The sequence below is a fragment of the Aegilops tauschii genome, chromosome 1 (genome assembly GCF_002575655.3).
Source record: "Aegilops tauschii subsp. strangulata cultivar AL8/78 chromosome 1, Aet v6.0, whole genome shotgun sequence".
In the NCBI taxonomy this organism is placed as follows: domain Eukaryota; kingdom Viridiplantae; phylum Streptophyta; class Magnoliopsida; order Poales; family Poaceae; genus Aegilops; species Aegilops tauschii.
Window position 1 is genome coordinate 127,701,923 of NC_053035.3, and position 25,176 is coordinate 127,727,098.

The window sequence follows — 25,176 nt, forward strand, 5'->3', positions numbered from 1 at the left end:
CTGTTCGGAGGTTGGCTCGACGGGTTCTTCTTGGTCTTCGGCATCGTCCGGAGTATTGTTGTCTCTCGTGCCGGTATTGCTGTCTTTTCCACGGCGTGATTTAGAGCGGCGCCGCTGATGTCGGCGCTTTGGTTGTATCTCAGGGGGTTTATCCTCGACTGGATTTTTCTCGTTATCGTCGTTACCCTCTTTAGTGTATCCACCATGTACACGTCATATGAAGAGGTGGCCGTCCAGCGTCCGGTAAACAGCGGGCATTGGGCCTGCTCTTCTCCGGCATCGTTGTCCATACCGTCGATGTCTTCGGAGCCATAATCGAGCATGTCAGTTAAGTCCTCGATAGTGGCTATGAAGTGGGTCGTGGGTGGGACGTAAAATTCCCCGCTCTCAGCCCCTAGTCTGGGCTGGGCGTAGTTCGGACGTTGCTCCTCTGTAATTACGAGGGATCGCATCAAGTCCGGAGCCTCGCTTAAAGGCGAGGTTTGGCCAGGGAGAAGAGAGTTCGTGGAGTATGGCGGGAAGGGGACTCCTTGGCCGAGCTCACACGATGCTGACTCCGAGGGTTCGGAGCCAGTGTCCGGAGAAGAGTCCAGCTTCATGATGGTTGCCAGCGACACTACTTCCTCCGGCTCTCCCGTACTGGGCTTAGTGACCGCAGATAGTCCGGCGGGCTCAGGAATCCCGTCTTCATACCTGGCGATGCGCTCTGGCTCTAAGGCCAGAGCGGAGGTTGAGGTCGTAAACCCTTGGAAGATCAAGTCTCCTCGGATATCAGCGACATAGTCCAGGAACTAATCTGGTGACCTGGGGCGTAAGTGTCGATCTGCTCTAGATGGCCAAGCGAGTTGGCCCGCAGTGCGAAGCCGCCGAATACGAAGATCTGGCCGGGGAGAAAAACGTCCCCCAGGGCGGCATTGTTGTAGATGACTGATGGAGCCATCGAACCTTCTGATGACGACACATCGGAACTCTCAATGAAAGCATCAATGTCGGTGTCAAAACCGGCGGATCTCGGGTAGGGGGTCCCGAACTATGCGTCTAAGGTCGATGATAACAGGAGATGGGGGACACGATGTTTGCCCAGGTTCGGGCCCTCTTGATGGAGGTAATACCCTACTTCCTGCTTGATTGATCTTGATGAATATGAGGATTACAAGAGTTGATCTACCGCGAGATCGTAATGGCTAACCCAAGTTGTCTAGCCTGTATGATTGTTCTTGCCTCTACGGACTAAAACCTCCGGTTTATATAGACACCAGAGGGGCCTAGGGTTGTACAGAGTCGGTTTACAGAGGAAGGAATCTTCATATCCGAATGCCAAGCTTGCCTTCCACGCAAAGGAGAGTCCCATCCGGACACAGGAGGAAGTCTTCTATCTTGTATCTTCATGGCCCATCAGTCCGGCCCACGTCACATAGCCCGGACGTCCGAGGACCACTTAATCCAGGACTCCCTCAGTGGGGCATGCATTCATATCTTAGGATTCCCTTCGTGCCAACACGAGGGGGGTGGGGGCAAGCAATACCGTGCGCTTTGCGAGAGAGGTTACACATCGAAGTTGCATTTGGTATTTGAAAATCAAACCACCCTTTTCATACATAAATTTGGTCCACATGCAAGTGTGTTTGTGTTCTAACCCTCTCCCGCGTCATTTTTTGCCAAATTTATGAACATTAGACAAGTCGGGTGACGCAACAGACACGGTTCACTCAAACTAACCGTGTGCCACGCTGGTGCCCCTGTCACGCACACATCCGCACAGTACATTGGGCTCCACGAGGCTCCCCCTATCAAAAATATCTGCCCGCCTCGAGGGTTTTTCTGTTTCATAACACAGAGTTGTTATCTCCGGACCGTCTGCGATGTTTCTTGTTCCCAATCCCGCCTGCATCCCTAGAAAATATCTACCCGCCTCGAGAGTTTTTCTGTTTCATAACACACGGTTGTTATCTCCGGACCGTGTGCGATGTTTCTTGTTCCCAATCCCGCCTGCATCCCTAGAAAATATCTGCCCTCCTCGAGGGTTTTTTTTGTTTCATAACACACGGTTGTTATCTCCGGACCGTGTGCGATGCACTATCATCAAAATTTTCAATAGCCCGGCATTTCACTCCCGCGTAGTAAAATATTCAGTGCCCGCGTCATTTCCTCAAACACCCCCCCTCCACGCACACATACAACACACACACCAAAACCTCCTCGGGCGTGCGCACACACACATGCCCTCCCTCGCTCGAAACCCTAGCAAGGTCCCCGCCGCCGTCGCCGCCGCTGCAAGGCCTCCATTGTCAACATCTGCCGGTTTGCCCGTGCAGCTTACCCACCGATCTCCATACCCAGGCCGCCCTGAGTTTCTTAGATGACGCCTGCCAAACGCCCCCTTTCCCACAGATCCCCATCCCCATCCCCATCCCCCACTCCAGAGCATCGCAGCCTAAGCCCGGCTATGCTTCCCATGGAGCTTGAGGAGCGACTGGCCCAAAAGAGGTGTATAGCGGTCTCTTCACCCGACGTCGCCGAGGAAGCTGACGACCATTACTGGCAGCAGGCACTCAAGCAGCGGGCTAGACTATGCGGGCATATCCTGGCCGTCGGCTATGACATCGAGGTCATCGACAGCGACGGCCTGAGGCGGGCTATGTCACAGGTTAAGTGGCCCACCCCCCAACTCCTCGGGTTCAACCGCCGTCGATCTCATCCATGGCCCCGCCGCTGCTCTCCTCTGGCTCGCTGTCAATAATTTGTCATTCTACATCGCCATCGAGCCCATTTTGTCATTTCTGAAGGACACGTTCTGCGACGCTGGCTTGGGATCCACAGCTTCCAAGTCAGACCTCATCGACGGCGACCACGAGGAGGGCACCCTCTCTGGCTCTTCCAAGGGGAAAGAGCCCATCTGCTCTTCCAAGGGGAAAGCGCCCGTCTGCGACATCAGGGAGGGCACCCTACAGCCGTGCTCTTCCAAGGGGAAGGAGCCCATCTGTGACAACATGGAGCGCATCCAGGGTCCGTGCTCTTCCCACGGGTACGAGCCCATCTGTGACAAGTGAGGAAACCCATGATTTGTTTTGTCGTGCCTCTTCACAGGGGGAAACCCATGATTTGTTTTGTCAAGTCCCTTTTGTAGTGTAGTGAGAATATGTCTAGTTTTAATTGCTATATCTGGTTGTTTGCAGTATGCCTTGTTTATTTCAGTTGTTCACAATGTGATGCTCTATATGTGCAATTATTTACTGTGCAGTACATTTCATCAATCCACTTTTAAACATACCGATAGGAATGCATATATTTGCTTGCTGTTAAGCCTGTTATAGCTAGCATATGCCTCTTTTAAAGTTTTTTGATTGTTCTGTTGTTTGTAGTTAGCATATGTCCAGTTTCAAATGCTATCTTTGGTTGTTCGTAGTATGCCTATTCCCGTTATTCACAACGTGATGTTCTATATGTGCAAGTATGAACTGTGCAGTTCAATTTCATCAGTATCAGTTTCAACAATACCACTATGATGACTACATTTGGTTGCTTCATTTTGTAGTTAACACACCTTTCCATTTTTATTTAAGAATAACCAGTGTACTTAGATCGGCACAATACCAGTTTGAATGACTATGTCTGCTTGTTGTTAAATGTTAGGCCTGTTGCAGTTAGCACACCTTTCCACTTGTTTTGCTTTACTAGCGTGCTTAAACCTGCACACTGAAGCTATCTTTTGGAGATTATTTTGTCTGCCATGGATAATTTTGGTTGATGTTTAGCCTGTTGTGCTTAACATGCTTCTCGATGTACCTACACAGGACAATTTTGGGAATGGCTGTTGTTTTCCATCGAGGTTAGTTTCATCCCATGGCTTATATCTGCTCATCGTTCAGGATATCGGTAGCTGGTACCATATAGGCCGGCGGCTGATAAGGGACTACTCGGTGAATCGGACTTTTAACTGAATATATCTGCAACCCATTTATCGTTAGGTTAACTAGGGCCATATGTAATATATCTGAGGCTACATAGCAACATGCATTATACTTAATGTCTAAATATGCAATCCTAGGCTACATAGCAACAAGGAAGAGTGTTACATTAATGTTCTAATGATGTCTAGATATACGTAGAAGAGCAGCAGCAGCAACAACAACAACAACAACACAACCCTGTTTGGATACTCAACTTAGCTAGAGGTCAGAGTTAGTTTCTAGCTCATGACTAACCCTGAACTAACTCCATCCAAAGAGTTGTTTGGATGGCAGGGTTAGATTGACAATAAATGCACTAGGAGAACTAGCTCCAATTAGCACCTCTTGGGTTGGATAGTTTTGTTGGGTGGGTTATAGATGCAACTAGCTCAAACTAGCCCTCATGTTTAGATATACTTTAGGGCTATTTGAGCCCGAAATAGCTCAAACTAACAGTAACCCATGGATACAGCAGCAGTTAATCAGCCGATAATTTGTAAGAATGCACTAAACTCCTTCCAGCACATAATATAAGATGTTAATTCATCTAATATGTGAGTATATTGGATGTTATAAGATACTCCCTCCGTTCCTAAATATTTGTATTTTTAGAGATTTCAAATGGTCTACCACATACGGATGTATATAGACATATTATAAAAGAGTGTTGTACTACATCATTGTGCAATTGTTGTTTAGCTTCTAATATTAACATGGTACTTTTAGGTACATATGTCATTGGTAAAGATCCGCGCTTCGACCCTTTCTGTGTATGGGGCAAGGAGATATCGATGAACCAGCATGAAGTGAGGAAGCTGATAAAGATTGTTAGTAAAATGGGTCCAAAGATGGCAATTAAACTATTTGTTTACACTTTATCCAAGACAACAGCGAACTGCAGGATGGTAAGTAAGAACTCTGCAGCCTTCTTTTTACTGCCCATAATGAGTTGTGTTAGATGACAATGTCTGAATCTTTTTCTTTTGCAGTGGTTGCCAAAGCAGTTTACTCAAGATTACCTCTCAAACTACATGATTGGTGGGCATGCAAAGGTTAAAGTATTTCTACCAGAACACGATGATTATCTAGATGTTTTCATGAAGACCGTGAAGGATGGGCGGTCGGCCATCACAAGGGGTTGGACTAGAGTCATGCGTGCCTTCTGCATGGAGGAGGGCACAATATGGGCATTCCGCTTCACCTTGTTCAGCAACCAGAATATATTTCGCCTCTTTCTTTACCGTATTTAATAGTACAAGTATACAACTGTGGTTCATCATTCTTTATTTGGTTCTTATGTAATTCTTGAACATATGTACCTATGAATCGAATAATGCATTGGTTGTTTGAACCTGATGCATATGAATAAAGTTGTAGCATACATTCAAATTCAAATTCAAATCCGGTACAATTTGAAATAGCGGCAATTAAATTACGGTGAAATTGCGCTCTCCAGGTTGTTACGGCACACACGGTTGGTAAAACACAAACTTTTGCGATATACACCATAATCCGAGACGGTTCATAGAGAGAAAACGTGTGCAAGCATGAACACAGTTGCCGTTTGCAAAGCATGTGCGATGTCAGACAATATCACAAACGGTGCGGGCAAACTAAATGTTTGTGTTAGTTGCCTTATCGTACACGATTCGCAACCATGAATTGTTTCTGATGAAGTATGCATCGTAAACGTTGCACCACAGAATAGCGTGTGCGCTAGTTGTCGTGTACGACGATGTTACGGCGGTCCGACGTTTCGTAATCCTGTCCGACATTCATATGACGATTAGCTAATCTTCTTAACAATGAACCGTTTGTGATGGGCCGCGCATCATACACGTTCTATAATAGTGAGCCGTTTGTGATGGGCCGCGCATCGTAAACATAGCACCACAGAATACCGATTGCGATGGCAATGCGAGCAGAAACAAGTAGGAGTACTATAGGGTCCCTATCCCCGACGGTTTCTGGGTCGTGTGGGAAGGACCCCCCTATCGCCCACACTCACTTGGCGACGGTTCCAAATGTCGTCGCGGAAAGGGGTTAAAAACCGTTTGTATAGCACCGACGCGCACCAGTGTTAGGAATTTCCTCACCTTGAAATTCCTCAGTGACGAATTTGTAAAAATCGCCTATTCACCCCCCCCCCCTCTAGTCGATATAACGCACTTTCAGCATGCCGCCAAAATATTATTCAATCTTTATTTCAAAAATCGAGCTCTGGCACCTCTGCAAATCCCTGCTTCCCTCTACGAAGGGCCTATGTATTTACTTTTATTGCTGAGTCATCATCCTATTATAAAAAGCACCAGTTAGAGAGCACCACTGTCATTTTTATGCATTGTTATTAATTTATATTGAGTATGACTGTGACTGGGTCTCTTTTTTCCATGAATTACAATGTCTAGTCAGTCCTTGATCTTCAGGGGTGCTCTGCATTTATGTTTTGCGGTCTCAGAAAGGGCTAGCGAGATACCATCTTGTTATATCATATCATGATTGTTCTGAGAAAAGTGTTGTCATCCGAGATTTATTATTATTGCTCGCTAGTTGATTATGCCATTGATGTGGGTAAATGTGAGACCTAAAAGTTATTGTGATTATGGTTAGTTCATAATCTTTGCTAAAAACTTGAATGCTGGCTTTAGATATTTGCAACAACAAGATCAAACAGAGTTTGTAAAGGTTTTTCTTTATCACTTTCAGTTTGTCAACTGAATTGCTTGAGGACAAGCAAAGGTTTAAGCTTGGGGGAGTTGACACGTCTCCGTCATATCTACTTTTCCAAACTCTTTTGCCCTTGTTTTGGACTCTAACTTGCATGATTTGAATGGAACTAACCCGGACTGATGCTATTTTCAACAGAATTGACATGCTGTTATTTTTGTGCAGAATAAAAAGTTCTTTGGAATGACCTGAAACTACACGGAGCCAAGTTTTGGAATTAGTAAAAAATATTGGCGAAGGAATCAGCAGCAGGGGGGCCACACCCTAGCCACAAGGGTTGGGGGCACGCCCACCCCCCTGCGGTGCGCCCTCCGACCTTGTGGCCCCCGGGACCTCCACCGACCTCAACTCCAACTCCATATATTCTCTTTCGGGGAGAAAAAAATCAGAGAGAAGGATTCATCACGTTTTACGATACGGAGGCGCCGCCAAGCCCTGTTCTTCCTCGGGAGGGTAGATCTGGAGTCCGTTTTGGGCTCCGGAGAGGGGAATCCGTCGCCATCGTCATCATCAACCATCCTCCATCACCAATTTCATGATGCTCACCGCCGTGCGTGAGTAATTCTATCGTAGGCTTGCTGGACCGTGATGGGTTGGATGATATTTACCATGTAATCGAGTTAGTTTTGTTAGGGTTTGATCCCTAGTATCCATTATGTTCTAAGATTGATGTTGCTATGACTTTGCTATGCCTAATGCTTGTCACTAGGGCCCGAGTGCCATGATTTCAGATCTGAACCTATTATATTTTCATGAATATATTTGTGCTGTTGGTCTGATATTGCAAGTTATAGTCACCTACTACGTGTTATGATCCGGCAACCCTGGAGTGACAATAGTCGGGACCACTCCCGGTGATGACCGTAGTTTGAGGAGTTCATGTATTCACTAAGTGCTAATGCTTTGGTCCGTACTCTATTAAAAGGAGGCATTAATATCCCTTAGTTTCCAATAGGACCCCGCTGCCACGGGAGGGTAGGACAAAAGATGTCATGCAAGTTTTTTTCCATAAGCACGTATGACTATATTCGGAACATGCCTACATTATATTTATGAACTGGAGCTAGTTCTGTGTCACCCTATGTTATAACCGTTGCATGATGAATGCCATCCGACATAATTATCCATCATTGATCCATTGCCTACGAGCTTTTCACATATTGATCTTTGCTACTTTACTTTTCTGTTGCCACTGTTACGATTGCTACAATAGTGCTATTGTTACTTTGCCACCATCATTGTTACTTCCATACTACTTTGCTACTAAATATTTTACTGCAGATATTAAGTCTTTCAGGTGTGGTTGAATTGACAACTCAGCTGCTAATACTCAGGAATATTCTTTGGCTCCCCTATCGAATCAATAAATTTGGGTTGAATACTCTACCCTCGAAAACTGTTGCGATCCCCTATACATGTGGGTTATCAAAGAGCAGCGAAAAATACATCTTCCATGCGAAGTACGTGGATTCGGTGGCATCGAGGACGACGAGGACGCGTTTGTGGATGTTGATGTCGCGAATGTCAGTGGGGTCCGGCCCGACGAAGGGGATGGAGTAGGTGGAGGCGTTGGACGACATGGCGGCGGCGCGGTGATGAGGGGGAGAGGCGGCGACTGGGGTTGGGTGAGGGTGCGGCGCGGCAGGAGGTGTGGCGCGGCGGGGGAGGTGGCGCGGCAGGGGAGGGAGGGCGTGACTGGGAGGGGAGGCGTGGCCCGGGGAGAGGGAAGCGGCGGCGGCGGCTGCAGATGGCGGCGGCGGCTAGGGTAGGCGGAAGCGGTTGTTAGGAGAGGATCGTGATGTTAACTGATACCATGTAGAGAATGATTTGGTGCATCGATAATTGATTGATCGTGCACTAGGCACATATATATAGGTACAAGGGGTGCGACCGGTGTCTTGTCTCCCAAGATACAAGTCCATACAGGGGGAGAGAGACATTACAGGTGCAACATACAAAACCCAGACCTACGTACATATACACATGTTCAACACAATTGTCTCACGTCTTATTAACTTATCCAAATACTTCCTCCGGTCCTTTCTACTCCGCATATAAGATTTGTCTAAAGCTAGACGTCATAAAGTCTGATCATCTTTGTATGAATAAATGTCAACATCTGTAATACTAAAGTTATACAATATAAAAATTAAATTCATGATGCATCTAATGATATCGATATAGTATTGTGAATATTGATATTTTTTCTACAAAGTTGGTCAAACTTAACAAAGTTGACTTCAGACAAATCTTACACGCATAGTATAAAGGACCAGAGGAATACATAATATTTTATTGGTAACTCAATAAGTTTTTACCAAAAAAATTAATAATAAATTGGCAGGTAAATTATGATGATTGCGTACAAAAACTTGCTAAGATTTTACAGACCAATGTAATAGGGCCCTAATATCCGGTGACTGGATGCCATGGAGGAGGGCGGATCGAACAAATTCGATCTCCAGGGGGCTGTTCCCAGCGAACGAATCACCCCTCCTTGATCATTCGCCGAGGGTGGGGGCGCGGGGGGGGGGGGGGGGGGGGGGGGTGTAGGAAGGCCAGGGCGAACCCCATTGACCCAAAGGTATGTTTCACTGTTTTACTTTTTTATAAGTGCCATCAACAAAAACACACATATTTAGCCCATCAAGCTTCGACGGAGGGGAGGAGCGGTGGCCTTTCTGGGACCAGAGCGGCGGTAACCTACCATGCACTACTCTTACTTGTTGCCGGCGGCGCCGGCGCACATGTACCGGCGTTGTGGTCGTGGCCACGAGACCGGCCGAGGGGGAGCCGGCGATGTCCTTCGTCAGCTCCTGCGACAATACGTCCAAGAGAGCTTTGGAGCGCGCCTAGAGAGGAGCCGGTAATGTCCTTCGTCTGGTCCGGCGGCAGTACATCCCAGAGAGCTTTGGAGTAAGAGGAGGCTATGAATGAAGTGGTGTCGACAGAAGAAAGAGACCGAAAAAAATGACTGTGGGTCTGTGGCTATAACCAGGGCTCAAGTTAATATAGTGGGTGAATGACGATGAGCCGCGGCATAGTGGTCTTGCCACTTGTTATCGACCTGGATGAGCCATTTGCCACGGCAATCCAGAAGATCTGTTGTGCCGTATCAAATGGTCTTTGCCTTGCTCCATATCAGATGTTTTGCCACGACACGTCCTGCCTCGGACCGTGGTGATGCCCGAACATGTTTGTGGCGGACCGTGTGATGCCTGAACATGTTTGTGACGGTGTCGTGTTTCGTGAACGAGCTGAGCCAAGTTTAAACTGGCGTGGTGGTGGCCCATGGCGGTGGTCTAGGTCACTTTACGGCGGCGGCTGCCTGTCGATGAGCGCCCTTGTTGACATTCGATTCCTCTCTCCATTGTTCGGGCACTATCTTCATTGGAGGGTTGGCCCTCTCCTAGCTACGGCCCATCGCCCGTCTCGCGCCCGGCAGCGGGACCGGGCTCGTCCCGCGCCCGGCAGCAGGACTGGACTCGTCTTGTGCCCGGCAGCGGGACCGAACTCGTCTCACGCCCGGCAGCGGGACCGAACTCGTCTCACGCCCGGCAGCAGGACCTGATTCGTCTCGCGCCCGGCGGCAGGACGGGTCGATGGTGGCCAGTTTTGGCCGGCCTATTGGGTCTCGACGCTGGGACAACTCAGGGGTGTGAAATGCGGCTCCTTTCCACTCCTCTCTTTGGTTGGGGTAGCGGTGAGTGGCAGGTGAGCTGGCGTCATGGTCCTGGATGGTGGGGCGGCGGCCTTGGTGGTGGTGTCGCGGTGCTCCTGGGCAAAGCTCGTGGCTTGGTGCTGCCTGGTGGTCATGGTCGTGTGGGCGGCGTGGTAGCCAGGGTGTGAGGTTCGGTGGCGGTGAATATTGGCCGGGGTGAAAACCTGTTCTATCTTCGGATGGACTGGCAGAGGCGAAGCTCGTTCCCTTCTTGAAGGCGTCACGACGGCTCTCACTGCCTGTCGTGTTGCTCCGGGGGAAACTCTGATCCCTGGGTCGGGCGGCGGCGACGCTTCGGTGTCGTAACCTTCCTATAGGCACCGCCGTGGAGCCCACGGTGCGTCATATGTAGCTTCTTCTCTTCGCGGTGGCGTGTTCACGGTTGAGGCCCCCGGTGGCTCATGTAGTGCTAGGTGTGGTGTTGCTGCGCTCAGCGCCTATGTATCCTGCCTTGGGTGTGTGCGTATGTTCTGGTGACATGCGTTGTACCGGGTTATTGATGATCTTTGCTTTATATATAAAGCGGGGCGAAGCCTTTTTTGATAAATGGAGTAGTTTTTTTCTCTTTTCATACAACATCTCGGTAAGCAAAACCAAAAGGCACTGTGTGGCATACTGTAAAAAAAATGCTCCATTAGGCATTGCGGTGATGTATGACGTATCTCATCTGCTTAACTAGTTGTTGCTAATTTACTGTTCGATCAACTGTTTCCAATTTTTTTTAAACACGATTTCCCTTTTTGTTTCCATGCCTATTCTTACAGCAAAAATGCAAAAGTTCCATATAGCACAAAATTGAGCCAAATCTACCAGCCGAATGACTTTAACGAGTATTCCCGCACAAAAGGAAGACATTCACAAGCAGCACGGTTCTCGTACCCATCAGTGCTTCAGCTCTCATCATCGAGACTAGGGAGCGGCGGCGCTCGTTCCGGAACTAGCCTCCAGTTAAGACGAAGAGAGGTTAACAAAACGGTGCATCTCTGTCAGAAATTAGAAGGTCTTAAGCATTTCATGCGCATGTATATGCAATTCATGGTTGTGTGGCAAGCGTTTGAGGATTAACAAATGAGCTAAAAGTTGTAGGGACCTGGTTAGGTTACAGGAGATCCACATCTCCTTCACTTATCTTCATTATAGCAACGTTGCACTTGTGTAACTGTATGCGCAGAAATACGCAACGATCTAGAACTACCTCACTAAGTATGATGAGCCGTTCAGGTATAGGAAAACCTCAGGTCTCACTTTTTAGATAGGTACTCTGATCTAAAGTCCTTCTGTAGCCGATCTTTTGACTCCACTTTGGCCGATAGTATAACATCATTGATAAAACTCTTGTCCGGGAACTCATCCGGCACAAGGCTTCTGTACACGTCAAATTGCTCGTCTGCTTCTTCCTTTTTGTCCAGAAGTGCATATACAATGCCCTGCAACGAAGAAACACAGCGGAAAGAGAGACCTCAGAATGGGAGCCCGGGAACATATCAAACCTGCAAATGGTCAAGGAATACCTGGCAAAGATGAGGCCGAAAATCCCTTGGATCCTCGTTAATAAGAGTTCTCAGCTTCTCTGATGCAAGATCCAGGTCACCCTGCAGCGCCACGAAGGCGGGAGGGAATTCCATTAGAAATCAGAAAACGTGTTAACAGATAGCCTAATTATTGTTTAGATATTGTGGATATCTCTAACAGATCTCGGCCTGATCTTGCTATTCTTCTTGTGCAAGACATGAGCTGTTTGTAAGGCTATTTATAGCAACTATTTCAATCAATGAAATCAGTTGCCCCAAACCGAGTTCTCCTCCTGCCGTTCGTAGTTTAGGCTCCTTCATGGTATCAGATACCTAGATCACATCGTATCCTCTCCAGCTTCCGCCGCCACCTCCCCTCCCGCTGCCATGAGCTTGCTCGGCTACACCTCCGCCTCCTCGGACTCCGACGACGATGTCTTCAAACAGTTCGGCATCCCCGTCGCAACTCAAACCCTTCCCACCCTGCAGCTGCAGGCTCTCCGCATCCGTGACCACATCCTCGTCACGTTGGATTATGAGAAGGAGAACTACGGCATCTGGAGCCGCCAATTCCTCACCACCCTCTCCAAGTTCAGGCTTCGGGATCACATTGACGGCTCCCCCGCCCAGGGCACCTCTGACTGGGTGCTCAACGACTTCGCCATCGTCTCGTGGTACGACGCCACGGTCACGGCCTCCACTCTGGCGATCGTGGAGCCGCGCAACGCCACCGCCGTCTCTCTTTGGCGCGCCATCCGCAGCGTCTTCCGCGACAATCGCGACACACGCGCCATCTACCTCCGCGACGAGTTTCACGGCTTCAATCAAGGCGACCTCTCTGTCGTCGAGTACACCTCCAAGATGAAGGAGATGGCCGACATGCTTGGCGACCTTGGCTCTCGCGTCCGTGATCGCGACCTCGTCCACAACGTCCTCCGCGGCCTCAACGAGCAGTTGCAGCACACCGTCCCGCACGTGACGCGCGGTCGCCTGCCGTCCTTCATCAAGCTCCGCAACTTCCTGCTCCTGGAAGAGCGGCACCTCGGCCGCCGTGCTCGCATCGTCGCCCACAACGCACTCCTCGCCCAGGCGCATCTCGCGTTTCAGGCCGCCGGCGCTCCCATGCCGGCCTACACCAACCCTACTCCGCCTCCCTACTTCAACCCGACGCCAGCGGGCTTCTACGGTGCGGGCGTTCCCCACGCCAGCCCTCCCACCGCTCCCGGTCAGGGCAAGAAGAAAAAGAAGAAGGGGGCCGCTCCCAGCGCCTCGGCTTCGTTCGCCCCTCCCGCCGTGGGCACGCGTTCACCTGCTCCGCACCCGCCTGCACCTGCCCTCGCTGGCACGTTCCAGGCCTGGGCGGGTCCCGGCATCCTCGGGGCCGCTCCCGGCGCACGTCCGCCTACCCCGGCCGCTCCCCACGGCCTCGCCGTCCACGCCGCGCCGACCGCTCCTCCGGCTGCCCCTCCACCACAGTGGGATCAGTCGGCCCTCATCGCCGCGCTGAACCAGATGGCCCTTCAAGCGCAAGCAGGACAAGGCAGCGAGTGGGTCCTCGACAGTGGTGCTTCCTCTCACATGGGCTCCGGTTCCGGTATACCACTCTCCCCTCGCCCTCCCAATTTTCCTTCTCATATCATTGTCGGTGATGGCTCCTTTCTTCCTATCACCGGTACTGGTTCCGTTCACTTTCGAACACCCATTCGCCCTCTCTCCCTTCTAAACATTCTTATTTCTCCTAAACTCATCAAAAATCTAGTGTCTGTCCGTGCTTTTACACGTGATAATTTTGTTTCCATTGAATTTGACCCTTTTGGTTTCTCTATCAAGGATTTGGCAACGGGACGAGTTATTCACCGATGTAACTCCACCGGCGACCTCTACCCCTTCGTGCAGACGCCCCAATGCTTCCTCGCCACCGTCTCTGCAACTTTGTGGCATCAGCGGCTTGGACACCCCGGCGTTGAAGCTTTGGCCAATGCATCCAAATATTTCAAATTCAGTTGTAATAAAAGTTTACCCACGCACTGCGATGCATGTCGTTTGGGCAAACACACTAGACTCCCTTTTGCTTCCTCTACCACCAAAACATCTGCTGCTTTTGAGCTTTGTCATTGCGATTTATGGACTAGTCCTGTATTAAGCATCTCAGGTTTTCAATATTATCTTGTTATATTGGATGACTTTACCCACTTCACTTGGACGTTTCCTATTCGTAATAAGTCTGAAGTTCATGCTCGTCTTGTGGCGTTCTATGCATATGTTCGCACGCAGTTCTCATCCTCCATTAAAGCTTTTCAGACCGACAATGGACGAGAATTCGACAACACTGCAAACCGTGCTCTATTTACCGCCCATGGAACTCTTCTTCGCCTCACCTGCCCATACACCTCCCAACAAAATGGCAAGGCCGAACGTATCCTTCGTACACTCAATGATGGTGTCCGCACTCTCCTTATACATGCATCCATGCCATACCCATGGTGGGCTGAGGCTCTCGCCACCTCCACATACCTTCTCAATCGCCGCCCATGCACAGCCAACATCATTACCACTCCCTACGAGCTTCTTCACGGTCGTGCCCCCGATTTTAAGTCTCTTCGCGTGTTTGGCTGCCTGTGCAATCCCAATCTTACTGCCACCGCACCTCACAAACTCGCACCCCATTCTACTCCTTGTGTTTTTCTCGGCTATCCGGACGGGCGCAAAGGGTATCGCTGCTATGATCCACTGACTCGGCGCATTATTTTCTCACGGCATGTTACCTTTGTGGAAAAAGTGTTTCCTTTCAGCTCCCTGGACTTCAGCATCGCCCCGGCATCTCCATCACGCGACAGCCACGACGCTCCTCCTCCGGCTTACGACGATCATGTGGCGCCCCCTGCATGCCACAGTAACGGGCCATGCAGCCCGTTCCCGCGCGGATCGTCCTTGGGCCGCTCTTCTTCACCATCCACGGCCCGCGGCTCAGCCTCCTCAGCTCGCGGCTCCACGTCTCTGACGCCAGCTCGCGGCTCCGCGTCCCTGACGCCCGACGCCGGCTCGGCCCGCGGCTCAGATTCTTCGGCCCGTGGCTCGGTTTCCTCGACACGCGGTTCTGCGTCCCTGACGCCGGACGTCCGCGCTGCCCGTGGCTCCGCATCCCTGACGCCCGACGCCGCGCCTTCCAGCTCGGCGCCTGCTTCGTCGCCTCCCCGCCACCGCATGGTCACTCGCGCTCGGCATGGCGTCTTCAAGCCGAACCCTCGCTACGGACTTGTCGCCACCACGACGGTGTCGCCCCTCCCATCCTCCGTCCGGGAAGCTCTCCGCGACCCCAACTGGCGCCAGGCGATGCAGGAGGAATTCGACGCCCTCTCGTCGAACACCACCTGGACGTTGGTCCCTCGGCCTCCCAACACCAACGTCGTCACCGGCAAATGGGTCTTCCGGCACAAGACCCGCGAGGACGGCTCCCTCGAGCGGTACAAGGCACGCTGGGTCGTTCGTGGTTTTGCCCAACGTCCTGGTGTCGACTATGGCGAAACTTTTTTGCCGGTCGTCAAACCGGCAACGATTCGCACTGTGCTTACTTTCGCATCCTCCCGTAACTGGTTGTGCACCAGTTGGACGTGAAGAATGCCTTCCTCAATGGCATCCTCAACGAACAGGTCTACTGCTACCAGCCGGCCGGTTTTGTCGATGCTCATCGCAAGGATCACGTCTGCAAGCTCGTCAAGTCTCTCTATGGCTTGAAGCAAGCGCCGCGCGCGTGGTTTCAGCGCTTCGCCACCTTCGCCGTCACCATTGGCTTCACCGCCTCTCGTTCTGACGCTTCGCTCTTCATACTACGGCGGGGAACTGACGTGGCGTATCTCCTGCTATATGTTGACGACATCGTCTTGACGGCTTCCTCCTCGACACTGCTCCACGATCTCATTGCCAAACTCATGGTCGAGTTCGCAATGAAGGACCTGGGGCCCTTGCACTTCTTCCTTGGGATCCGTGTGCGTCGTACGTCTCGTGGCTTCTTCCTCGGTCAGGAGCAGTACGCCGAGGAGATCCTCCAGCGCGCCAGCATGTTGCAGTGTAAGACCGCCACCACGCCTGTCGACACCCTTCCCAAGGTTGCCGCCGACACTGGTGACCCGGTTGCCGATCCCTCCGAGTACCAAAGCCTCGCCGGTGCCCTTCAATACTTGACCATGACGCGTCCTGATCTTGTATATGCCGTCAGCAAGTCTGCTTACACATGCACGATCCGCGTGACGGTCATCTCGCCATCGTCAAACGTATTCTCCGATACGTCCGCGGCACTACGAGCTCCGGTCTCCTGCTCCACAGCTCCTCTCCACTCGACATCGTCGCTTACTCGGATGCGGACTGGGCAGGCTGCCCGGACACACGGCGCTCTACCTCCGGCTACTGTGTTTATCTTGGCGGTGCTCTCGTGAGCTGGTCTTCCAAGCGCCAACCCACTGTCTCGCGCTCGAGCGCCGAGGCTGAGTATCGTGCTGTTGCCAATGCCGTTGCTGATTGTGTATGGCTCAGGCAACTCCTCGATGAGCTCGGTTCACCTCCCTCCAAAGCCACGGTGGTCTTTTGTGATAATATCTCAACGGTGTACATGTCTACCAATCCAGTTCATCATCGACGAACGAAGCACATTGAGTTAGACATTCACTTTGTGCGCGAGAAGGTGGCTCTCGGCGAACTTCGGGTCGTTCATGTGCCTACTACTCAGCAGCTGGCTGATATCATGACCAAAGGACTCCCTACGGCGTCGTTTCAGTCATTCCGGTCCAGTCTATGCGTTTTGCCTAGCGCCAACGTATCGACTGCGGCGGGGTGTTAACAGATAGCCTAATTATTGTTTAGATATTGTGGATATCTCTAACAGATCTCGGCCTGATCTTGCTATTCTTCTTGTGCAAGACATGAGCTGTTTGTAAGGCTATTTATAGCAACTATTCCAATCAATGAAATCAGTTGCCCCAAACCAAGTTCTCCTCCTGCCGTTCGTAGTTTAGGCTCCTTCAAAACGTGCCGTGTGCTCAGGACTTTGGTATGATCTGTTACCTTGACAACATGCATCTGTGCAATCAGAAGCTTTATGTTGCGCTCTTCTGGGACCCTTTCCTCGGATACTGCAAGTTGCAAAGCTTTCTCCAGCATCTCGAAAACAGTTGGACCTTCGAGCCTTTTATGCATGCACAATGCGAGTCCCTGCAAAGATGGGGAATGTGGAAAGGAAAACATCAGCTAGGTTTGTAAATGTCACACCAGGAAAGACTGCAGTAAAAGGCGAGTTTCACTAATGGATGATCGCATTGCAAATTTGCAACCTGTCCTTGTTATAAAACCAGAATGGCAAGTTGCAGTACCGCCCGGTGCATGCTGCAAAGGCCTGAAATACAAATGCGGATCAAACATCTCTCACATACGAACTCTACTACAGCTGTGTTTCCCTTGTGGATTTATGCGTACCAGGGCTTAACCAATAGTACATCAGCTGTCATCCAATACATAAACAAGAAGAGCTTTGTTGTAGTGTATATACACAAACAAAATCCTTTGACCTTCACAAAATGCAAGACCTAGTTTTGGCTCCCTCTTAATCAAATGCAAATCTACTGATTAGCACCAGTCGTCAAAGATTAGACAGTATGAGAAATTTAAATTGGTGTTTCTCCTTGAGAAATTTTAGCATTGTACTGTTACAAAATTGGCATCTAGAAGTTGCCATACTCTAGAAAAGATTACGGCGATTTGCAACAATGCTCATGGTACAATTACTCTTCTCTTGAGCTCCTACCAATAATGATTTCATTTCCCAAAAGGGATCTTCCTAACACATAGAGTGTGACCAGTCTAATCATCGTATTAACAAGAGCAAACTGAGAGTAAGGAAGAAAGCGTGCGTGTGTGTACCCACATGGAGAGCCCGGACGAGGAGGGGCTTCTCCGCGAGGACCTCCTGGAAGAGCCGCTCGGCGGTGGCGATGTCCCCGTTGAGCTCGTGCAGCAGCGCCTCCATGAGCCGCCACTCCACCTCGCCGGGCTCGGCCTCCCGCAGCTGCGCCGCGTAGCGCAGCGCGCCGCCCCAGTCCTTGCGCCGCATCCTGGCGAAGAGCACGCACTTGAGCGCGTCCACGTCGCCCGGGTCCTCGCTCAGGACCTCCAGGTACATCTGGACCTCGTCATCGTCCTCTTCCTCCTCCTCCTCGTCGCTTGGCTGCATCCAGGCCGCCTCCACCTCCTCCTCCTCCTTCCGAAACCACTCCGCCTCGTCCTCCTCTTCCTGATCCCCTTGGTCGGGTTCTTCTTCTTGCTGCCCCTTGGTGTCGTCTTGCGGTTGCTGCGTGGGTGGGGGAGGGGCGGCGAGTGACGGGAGGGAGCGCCGGACGCCGGAGAGGGAGAGGATGGAGGCGACGAGCAGGAAGAGCAGTGTTCTCGAGGCGGCCGTGATTGATGAGAGGAGGTTGGTGGTGGGGGCCTTGGAAGAGGAGAGGCGCCGGTGCTGGGGAGGGAGAAGGGAGCAGGAGGGTGAGCGGCGCCGATTGGTGGGGAACTGGAGCGAGGGGGTGGCGGTGGGCTTGTGGCGGGAGAGGCGGCGGAAGGGCACGAACGATGCGTTAGCGGTGGACAAGAAGCTCATCGCCATGGCCGGAGCTGTGGCCACAACGAGGAAAAAGAGGACAGGACAGGGGGATTGCAGTGGCACACTACATCCCGAGTGGGACACTTCAACCTCATGTTCCACAGAAGAAAAATATCCATCAAAAAGGAAATAGCATTTCAAAGTTTCTAACGGCCTGCGGGTACTCTATTCTGGAAAACCCCACTACGATTCTGGAAAACCCTTTTGTTCTCATCACAATAAATAAGGAGATAAACACTCTCTAATTTTTTTGCAGGAACTTGACGAGTATATAGCTTACAAGCAGACCAGTTGTGATCTGTGAATGGACGACGGAACATGTCATACAACCAGATAGATTTTCTTCATGGTTGCAGCATATGGGCAAAATGCTTCGTGTTATGCTATTTAGAGGAACAGAATAATTCCCTCAGCCCAAATGAAGAAAGGAACATGTCTTGTGCAAAATTAAGCACAATTTGCCTACAAATATAAAAACCGAAATGTTTGTGTTTCTTCAAAATTTATGTGCTCTTGCAAAAGTGGTTGCAAGTCTTGTCTGCCTCCGGCCTAGTTGTCAGTTTTCTTACTGTACATCTCAGGCTTGAGAACTCCAACATAGGGCAGGTTGCGGTAGAGCTCCGCATAATCCATACCATAGCCAACAACAAAGCTGTCGGGGCACTGCAGAGGAACACAAACAGTTTGGCGATTAATTAAGGGACTGATACTGTAGGATAGCTTGTCAGTACGATTTGCTATAGATGGAGGAGGCAAACTAAAATCATAATTGATTTTACAAAGTACTCCCTCCATTCTCAAATATAAGTCTTTCTAGAGATTCCAACAAGTGACTACATCCGGAGCAAAATAAGTGAATCTACACTCTAAAATATGTCTACGTACATCCGTATGTTGTAGTCCATTTGAAATGTCTAAAAAGACTTATATTTAGGAATGGAGGGAGTAGCCTCTAAGGACTTTAGGTTCCAAGTTTGGCTTTGTGCCATATAGCAGAATGTTAAAGGGGGTGATCTTTCTACCTCGAAGCCTCTGTAAAATTTTCCACCCCCCACTAGCTGAAAATCGACTGTCCTCCTTGCTGGTTTGTCCAGGAAAGTGCAAACTGATATGGACAGTGCTCCTTTCTTTTGTAAATGGGCAATGAGACAGGAAACAGTATTCCCTGTGTCCACAATATCTTCAACCTGCAAGATGCAAAACCATCATCAATGAATGGATAATCACCAGAACAGACTCGCAGTCAAAACAAATGGACATAACACCCACCACCGCCCAACCCACCAGCACCACTTAGGTACACACAGTAAATTTGGAGTAACATGTCCATGAACAAGAACAAGAACAAGAACAACAAAGCCTTTCAGTCCCAAACAAATTGGGGCAGGCTAGAGTTGAAACACACAAGATCACAAAATCAAGTCATGGTTCTGGCACGTGGATAGCTAACTTCCACGCACCCCTGTCCATGGCTAGTTCTTTGATGATATTCTAGTCCTTCATATGCATGAAGTACAAGATGTAGATTTAATTCTCATACATCATCGTATTGAAAAAACAAATTACAGCTACAACATATTCAAAGACTGGTTATACTACATAAAACTAATGTGAAATATATCCGGCATATTTGTATTTTAAGTATCTCGTATTGCAGTTTAGAGTAGCTACAAATGGACTTCATGAAGGCATTGCCATGACCTTGAAGCAAAAAAGTCATAAAGTAAACCGTAAAAATTAGAAAAAAGGAATTTCAATTCATTTTTTAGAAGAAAAAAGAAGAGAACTATGGAAGAGTTTAGAACAAAGAGAAATGCAGTTTTGTGCATATCATGCATTGTGCTTAAGCTCATCCAGGGAATCTTAGCAGAATCAGGTTTAGTGAAGACGATATCCAAAAGCCAACAGTGCTTGGATTTGCTAACTCTCTACCGTCTGACTGGCTTCATCCAACAGTCAATATTTCAAGTTACTAAAAGATTACTGAGAAAAGGAGCCAGGTTCTTGCCAGTTATTTATACAGAAAAAAGGGCTTCTTGTAAGGAAACTACTATAAGTGCAGAGTTCGCTGTACAGCTGCAGCCTTACTGGCCGAACCCTAGCCACCACCTCCCATTTCTTCCTCTCCAGTCACAGTCGCTGGCTGTAATCACCGTCACAGGGTGTCGCTAGAATTACCCATCCGGTGGTGATGAGTTCCTCCCACCCCCATCTCGCTGTAGTCCAGAACACCGTGGCCAGAGTTGCTCATCACGTCCTCCAGCCCCTCCTACCACTTCTTACTCAAATTTCCTATTCCCCAGACCCGGATGATTAGCTCCCCTTCCGCCTCTTCCTCATGTTGCTTCTTCTCCAGATCGACAGAGGGAGAGCATTCACTCCGTAAGACCAGGGAAAGAATGTTTGTTCCTTCGATTTCCCAGTCATGTAGTGATATTGTTTATATAACTAAAATTCTGCATCTAGTCAACTCCCAACAAGCTCAACTCTACCACAATAAACAATGTGGGAGAGAATTCACTGCCTAAGACCAGGAAACAAACGTTCATTCCTTGGATGGAGTCATGTTGGTACAACTAAAATTCAGCATTTAGTAAGCTACCAAGAAACTCAATTCTGCCGAACAATGTGACACGCCAGTTCAGATGACACAACCAGATTAAACTACTAGGTGATTCAAGGGACAAAGCGTCACTTCTTTGTAGTTCTATGATTCTACTTGCTTGGGTAGCGTGATTCTACTTGCTTGGGTAGCGGAAATTCCCCAGCTCTCGCCGGTGCATGACCCAAAACCTTGTATAGGACCACAACGAAAGCAACAATCACAGAAAAGGACGAGCCTAAGCAGATAACGCCTGGTGGACACGAACGCCGCGGCCACACAAACGTGGAAAAAAAGTGAGGCTCGAGGCACTAACCACCACGACGTGCTTCCCGGCGACGTCGACCTTGAGGTCAGCGGTGACCCGGGGCCGGCCGCTGGACTCGGTGCCGTCGCCATACGACTCGACGCGCACGAGGTCGACGGCGAGCGGCACGTCGACGCGCCGCACCAGGTCAGCGAGGAAGAGGAACGCCCCCGTGGCGACGCCCACGACGACAGCCGGCTCCGCGAGCCGGCGGATGTCGGCGGCGAGCTCCGAGGCGACCTCGGCGACCCGCGTGGCGATCTCGGCCTCCGTCCACAGCACGCGGTCGATGCCGGCGTTGGCGGCTTCGCTCACCATGGCGGCCGCGGTGATGGCCAGGAGCGTTAGGGTTAGGATTTGCAGGTGGTGGGTCGGGTGGAGCTTTGTGGGGGCTATTGGCGATTTGGCGAGGGTTGGGCTCGGGCGGCGGCGTGGTGTTTCTGGGTGCGTTTACGTGGAAGGAAGAGTGCCGGCATACCGCAATCACAGGCTCACTGATGAGCACGAGACCATCTTCGTGGGGACATTTCTTTATTTCTTTTGAACATTCGTCATGGGGACAAGATGTTTTTTTTTTAAGTTGGGGACAAGATGGTTGATGATCTACTTTGTTTCATTTTTTCCAAACTATTTTCTAAACTTTGCTGAATCGTTTCTATATATTTTTTAAAGTCCTACTAAGGCATATATTAAGAATCACAATACCTTACCAACACATTCATACAAAAATGAGACCGACGAGCAGCATATCCTACGACGGATTGCCTCCGAGTGTGTGGCATGGAGACAAGCGGGCATTCTACATGGAGACATTCGGATCGCTTTTGTAGGAGTAGATGGGTGGATCGAGGGCGAGTAATCCGTTAAGATGATGTGGGGTGGAATGCGTTGTATAAGCGTGTTGTAAATAACCGTGGACGGGGTGTCTTTCCCTCTCCTTCTTTTAATATATGTACGCACATTCGTGCGTATTCGAGAAAAAAATCAAAACCTTAGGGTGCTCAAGTCTTCTTCCTCCTGCATCCATCAACGGCGTGCCATGAGCAAAGCTCGATGCCGTCTCTGGGCCTTCGCCTTGACAGAGCAAACTTCTTGAAACCCGGAAGCTTGTAAAAGCAGCGACCGGCGAAGTCGTTGATGCGAACCAGGACATAGCGATGGCCACAATCTGCAAAGCAAATCACTGCCTCAGAGAAGAGTATGTCAATAAGAGCCTATAGAAACTTCGAATACCACGAAAGTCGACAAATTTCAAGCGAAACCACCAGAAATCTAAACCGACCGGATCCCAGAAGAGCCACCAAAGACACAAAACTACACGCACTCTGTCGTTGATGAGGACACCAACGGAACGGGGATAGGGTGGGGAGAACATTTATTTTAAAACAGGGAAAAGCCCCGACAAACTCTCCCTAGCCAAACACAAAGACACCCTAAGAACACCTTACACAAAATTGCCATGCGGTTGTACGCCAAGTCCAGATCAGAGATCGAACTTGCTGTTGTCTAGGGCCATGCATCAACATCGTCTTCTCCGATGGCCTAGCCAGGCTGGGCCATCGTAGAAGCTCACCATGTTGGATTAATATGGCCGCCGTCGAATTCACCAACACCCCAAATGGATTCTTCGCAATTTTCTGTTTTCATAGTTGCACGCAGAGGTTATTCAAGTTGCACAAATGGACACATAAGTTGCACACTATGACCAAGCTAGGTGCAATGAAAGGACCTAGCATGTTGTCAAGTGTGCTTTTTATGGTTTTCATAGTTACACACATGGGGTTTATTCAAGTTTCACATGTGAACACGCAAGTTTGCAAACAATTTTATGTACTCATGTATGTTGTTGTCATGGTGCAACATACAAACAGTAACATGCAGGGCACTATTGTTTTCCTTTTCATGTCCCCGATACGTGATGGTGGACGAGCTTTTAACAAGCACGCGCACACTCTTTTCTGCAACTATGAAGACGGCGCAGCTTTTGGAGAGTTGACTGCTCGCAAAACCAAAACACTATTACGTCTTTTAGCTATGTGTTTCTTTTTTTAATAGAACGTAGGATATATCTTCTCTACTATGTGCAAAGAAATCAAATATATAGCCATGTATGTTATTTTCATGTATAACAGTTGTTGCACGTTGCGCAACAAAAGTTGGTTGGATCATGTGGAGGAGGTGCATGCAAAACCAACACAAAGTTGCACACACCTCCTCAATGCCATGTGTTTTTTTTTTGCATGTGTCTCTTGGACATGTGGGAAACACGAAGATAAGATGGATGGATCAAATTTTTTAGGAGGGGCGGTCAAGGTGAAGAAACAAATGAAGGTAAAAGTTGCAATCAAGGTAAAGAAGAAGAGGAATCACACCTCTCTTTTCTCTCTCTTCTTCCTCTACATCCTGGTACGTCTTTTTACATTTGCTTCTCCCACATGATCGCTAGATCTGTACATATTTCACCCGAATAGAGTAGCCATTGCAGGCCCTGTGATGGTCGAAAGCATTCTGTTCTTTCATGGGGAATAAGAATGGAAGCGTGGGGAAAATGAGGAGAGAGGATGGGGCACGTGACTCTGGACAAGAAAAAAACAGGATGCAGACTGATGTGTGCCTCGCCAAGGTCGTGGAAACCAGGTGTATTGGTTCGTCAGGGGGAGGGGTGGAGAGAGGCTGGTGGTTTCCTAATCAAGAGGATGAGGGACATGACCTTAAGCGGTCAATGTATCCTAAGAGCATGTACAGTTGTTTATAAGACAAATTTATCTTAAGGCCACAAATAATATAGAGAAAGCAATAGAAAGGGTGTACAATGGGTTATCTCTTAGCCTTATCTCTAGTCTAGTGACTGATATTCCTAAATATGTGATGAGATCGGTAATAGATCATCTTTTAATTAACAGATACAAGTCTTTTATTCTAATTTATCTCTTCATTTCAACATTTATCCTATATAGCACTCTTGAGATAGCATCTTTTTAACACACTTTTTTTTCAGTTGTGATCAGACCTGGCCGCATGGGCCGGCTTGGCGCGGCACGACATGGCCCGACTGTAAAAAGGTCTGGCACTGCACAACTATGTCGGCTCTTTTATAAAAGGGACTTGTGGTGCCTACCCGAAGGCCTGGCCTCGGGGATCAGCCCGGCACAGTTGTGGGTCAATCCCGCATTGTTTTCGGCTTTCCGGGCCAAAAATTCAACCTTCTCGGTCTTTTTTAGAATTAAAATTCTAATAATATAAAAAGGATGCCGATAACAGCTACACGTTCGGTTTGGGGAGGCGCCAAACCGAATGAAACGTTTGGTAGGGTCGTTCCCCAGATTGAACATTTTAGTTCGATCAAAACTGATGGGAATCGTTGCATCGGAAACAATAAAGATTCCTACGGGATGACGATTCACCTAAGATCTAATCTACTAGATACTAGCAATAAGTGGGGAAATTATACATACCATTGTAGACCGAAAGCGGAAATGTCTAATGAATATGGTTGGTGTAGTCGTACTTTCTTCACGATCCAATCCGGTCCAACACCGCACGAACGACACCTTCGAGATATACACACATACAGCTCGGACATATCCCCTTCTTGATCCAACAAGCAAGAGGGGGAAGTAGATGGGATCTAGGCCAACAGCACGACGGCGTGGTGATGGAGCTTATGGTCGAACTCCGGCAGGGCTTCTCCAAGCATCTGCGAAGAGGTGGGAGGAGT

General features: G+C 49.3%; 2 protein-coding genes across 3 annotated transcripts; both read right to left on the reverse strand.

Annotated features, from left to right (window-relative positions):
* Nucleotides 1-11,382: 11,382 nt before the first annotated feature.
* On the reverse strand, nt 11,383-18,642 carry LOC109781318 (protein SLOW GREEN 1, chloroplastic). 2 transcript variants are annotated; one of them, XM_073509719.1, is made up of 5 exons: nt 17,824-18,642; nt 16,968-17,114; nt 11,910-11,990; nt 11,593-11,825; nt 11,383-11,538 (listed from the first exon to the last, which is right to left on the reverse strand). In XM_073509719.1, the coding sequence occupies exons 1-4, from the start codon at nt 18,550-18,552 to the stop codon at nt 11,640-11,642; spliced, it is 1,143 nt and encodes a 380-aa protein (XP_073365820.1). In that variant the 5' UTR covers nt 18,553-18,642; the 3' UTR covers nt 11,383-11,538; nt 11,593-11,639. The 2 variants fall into 2 exon arrangements, with proteins under 2 accessions (XP_073365820.1, XP_040256235.1); XM_040400301.3 differs by having other exon boundaries at nt 11,383-11,825.
* Nucleotides 18,643-18,768: 126 nt separating this feature from the next.
* Nucleotides 18,769-21,969, reverse strand: LOC109781406 (uncharacterized). Its single transcript, XM_020340034.4, has 3 exons — nt 21,468-21,969; nt 19,572-19,736; nt 18,769-19,212 (listed from the first exon to the last, which is right to left on the reverse strand). The coding sequence occupies exons 1-3, from the start codon at nt 21,774-21,776 to the stop codon at nt 19,099-19,101; spliced, it is 588 nt and encodes a 195-aa protein (XP_020195623.1). The 5' UTR covers nt 21,777-21,969; the 3' UTR covers nt 18,769-19,098.
* Nucleotides 21,970-25,176: the final 3,207 nt, after the last annotated feature.

What these genes read in the sequence shown, in the direction of transcription:
- LOC109781318 (XM_073509719.1), bottom strand. Translation starts at nt 18,552, where the DNA reads ATGGCGATGAGCTTCTTGTCCACCGCTAACGCATCGTTCGTGCCCTTC. An exon ending in TCCTCGTCCGGGCTCTCCAT is followed by an intron (nt 17,115 to 17,823) that starts GTGGGTACACAC and finishes CCATCTTTGCAG; the next exon opens with GGACTCGCATTGTGCATGCA. An exon ending in CACAGATGCATGTTGTCAAG is followed by an intron (nt 11,991 to 16,967) that starts GTAACAGATCAT and finishes GTGGCGCTGCAG; the next exon opens with GGTGACCTGGATCTTGCATC.
- LOC109781406 (XM_020340034.4), bottom strand. Translation starts at nt 21,776, where the DNA reads ATGGTGAGCGAAGCCGCCAACGCCGGCATCGACCGCGTGCTGTGGACG. An exon ending in CCGGGAAGCACGTCGTGGTG is followed by an intron (nt 19,737 to 21,467) that starts GTTAGTGCCTCG and finishes TGCATCTTGCAG; the next exon opens with GTTGAAGATATTGTGGACAC. An exon ending in AATTTTACAGAGGCTTCGAG is followed by an intron (nt 19,213 to 19,571) that starts GTAGAAAGATCA and finishes GTTCCTCTGCAG; the next exon opens with TGCCCCGACAGCTTTGTTGT.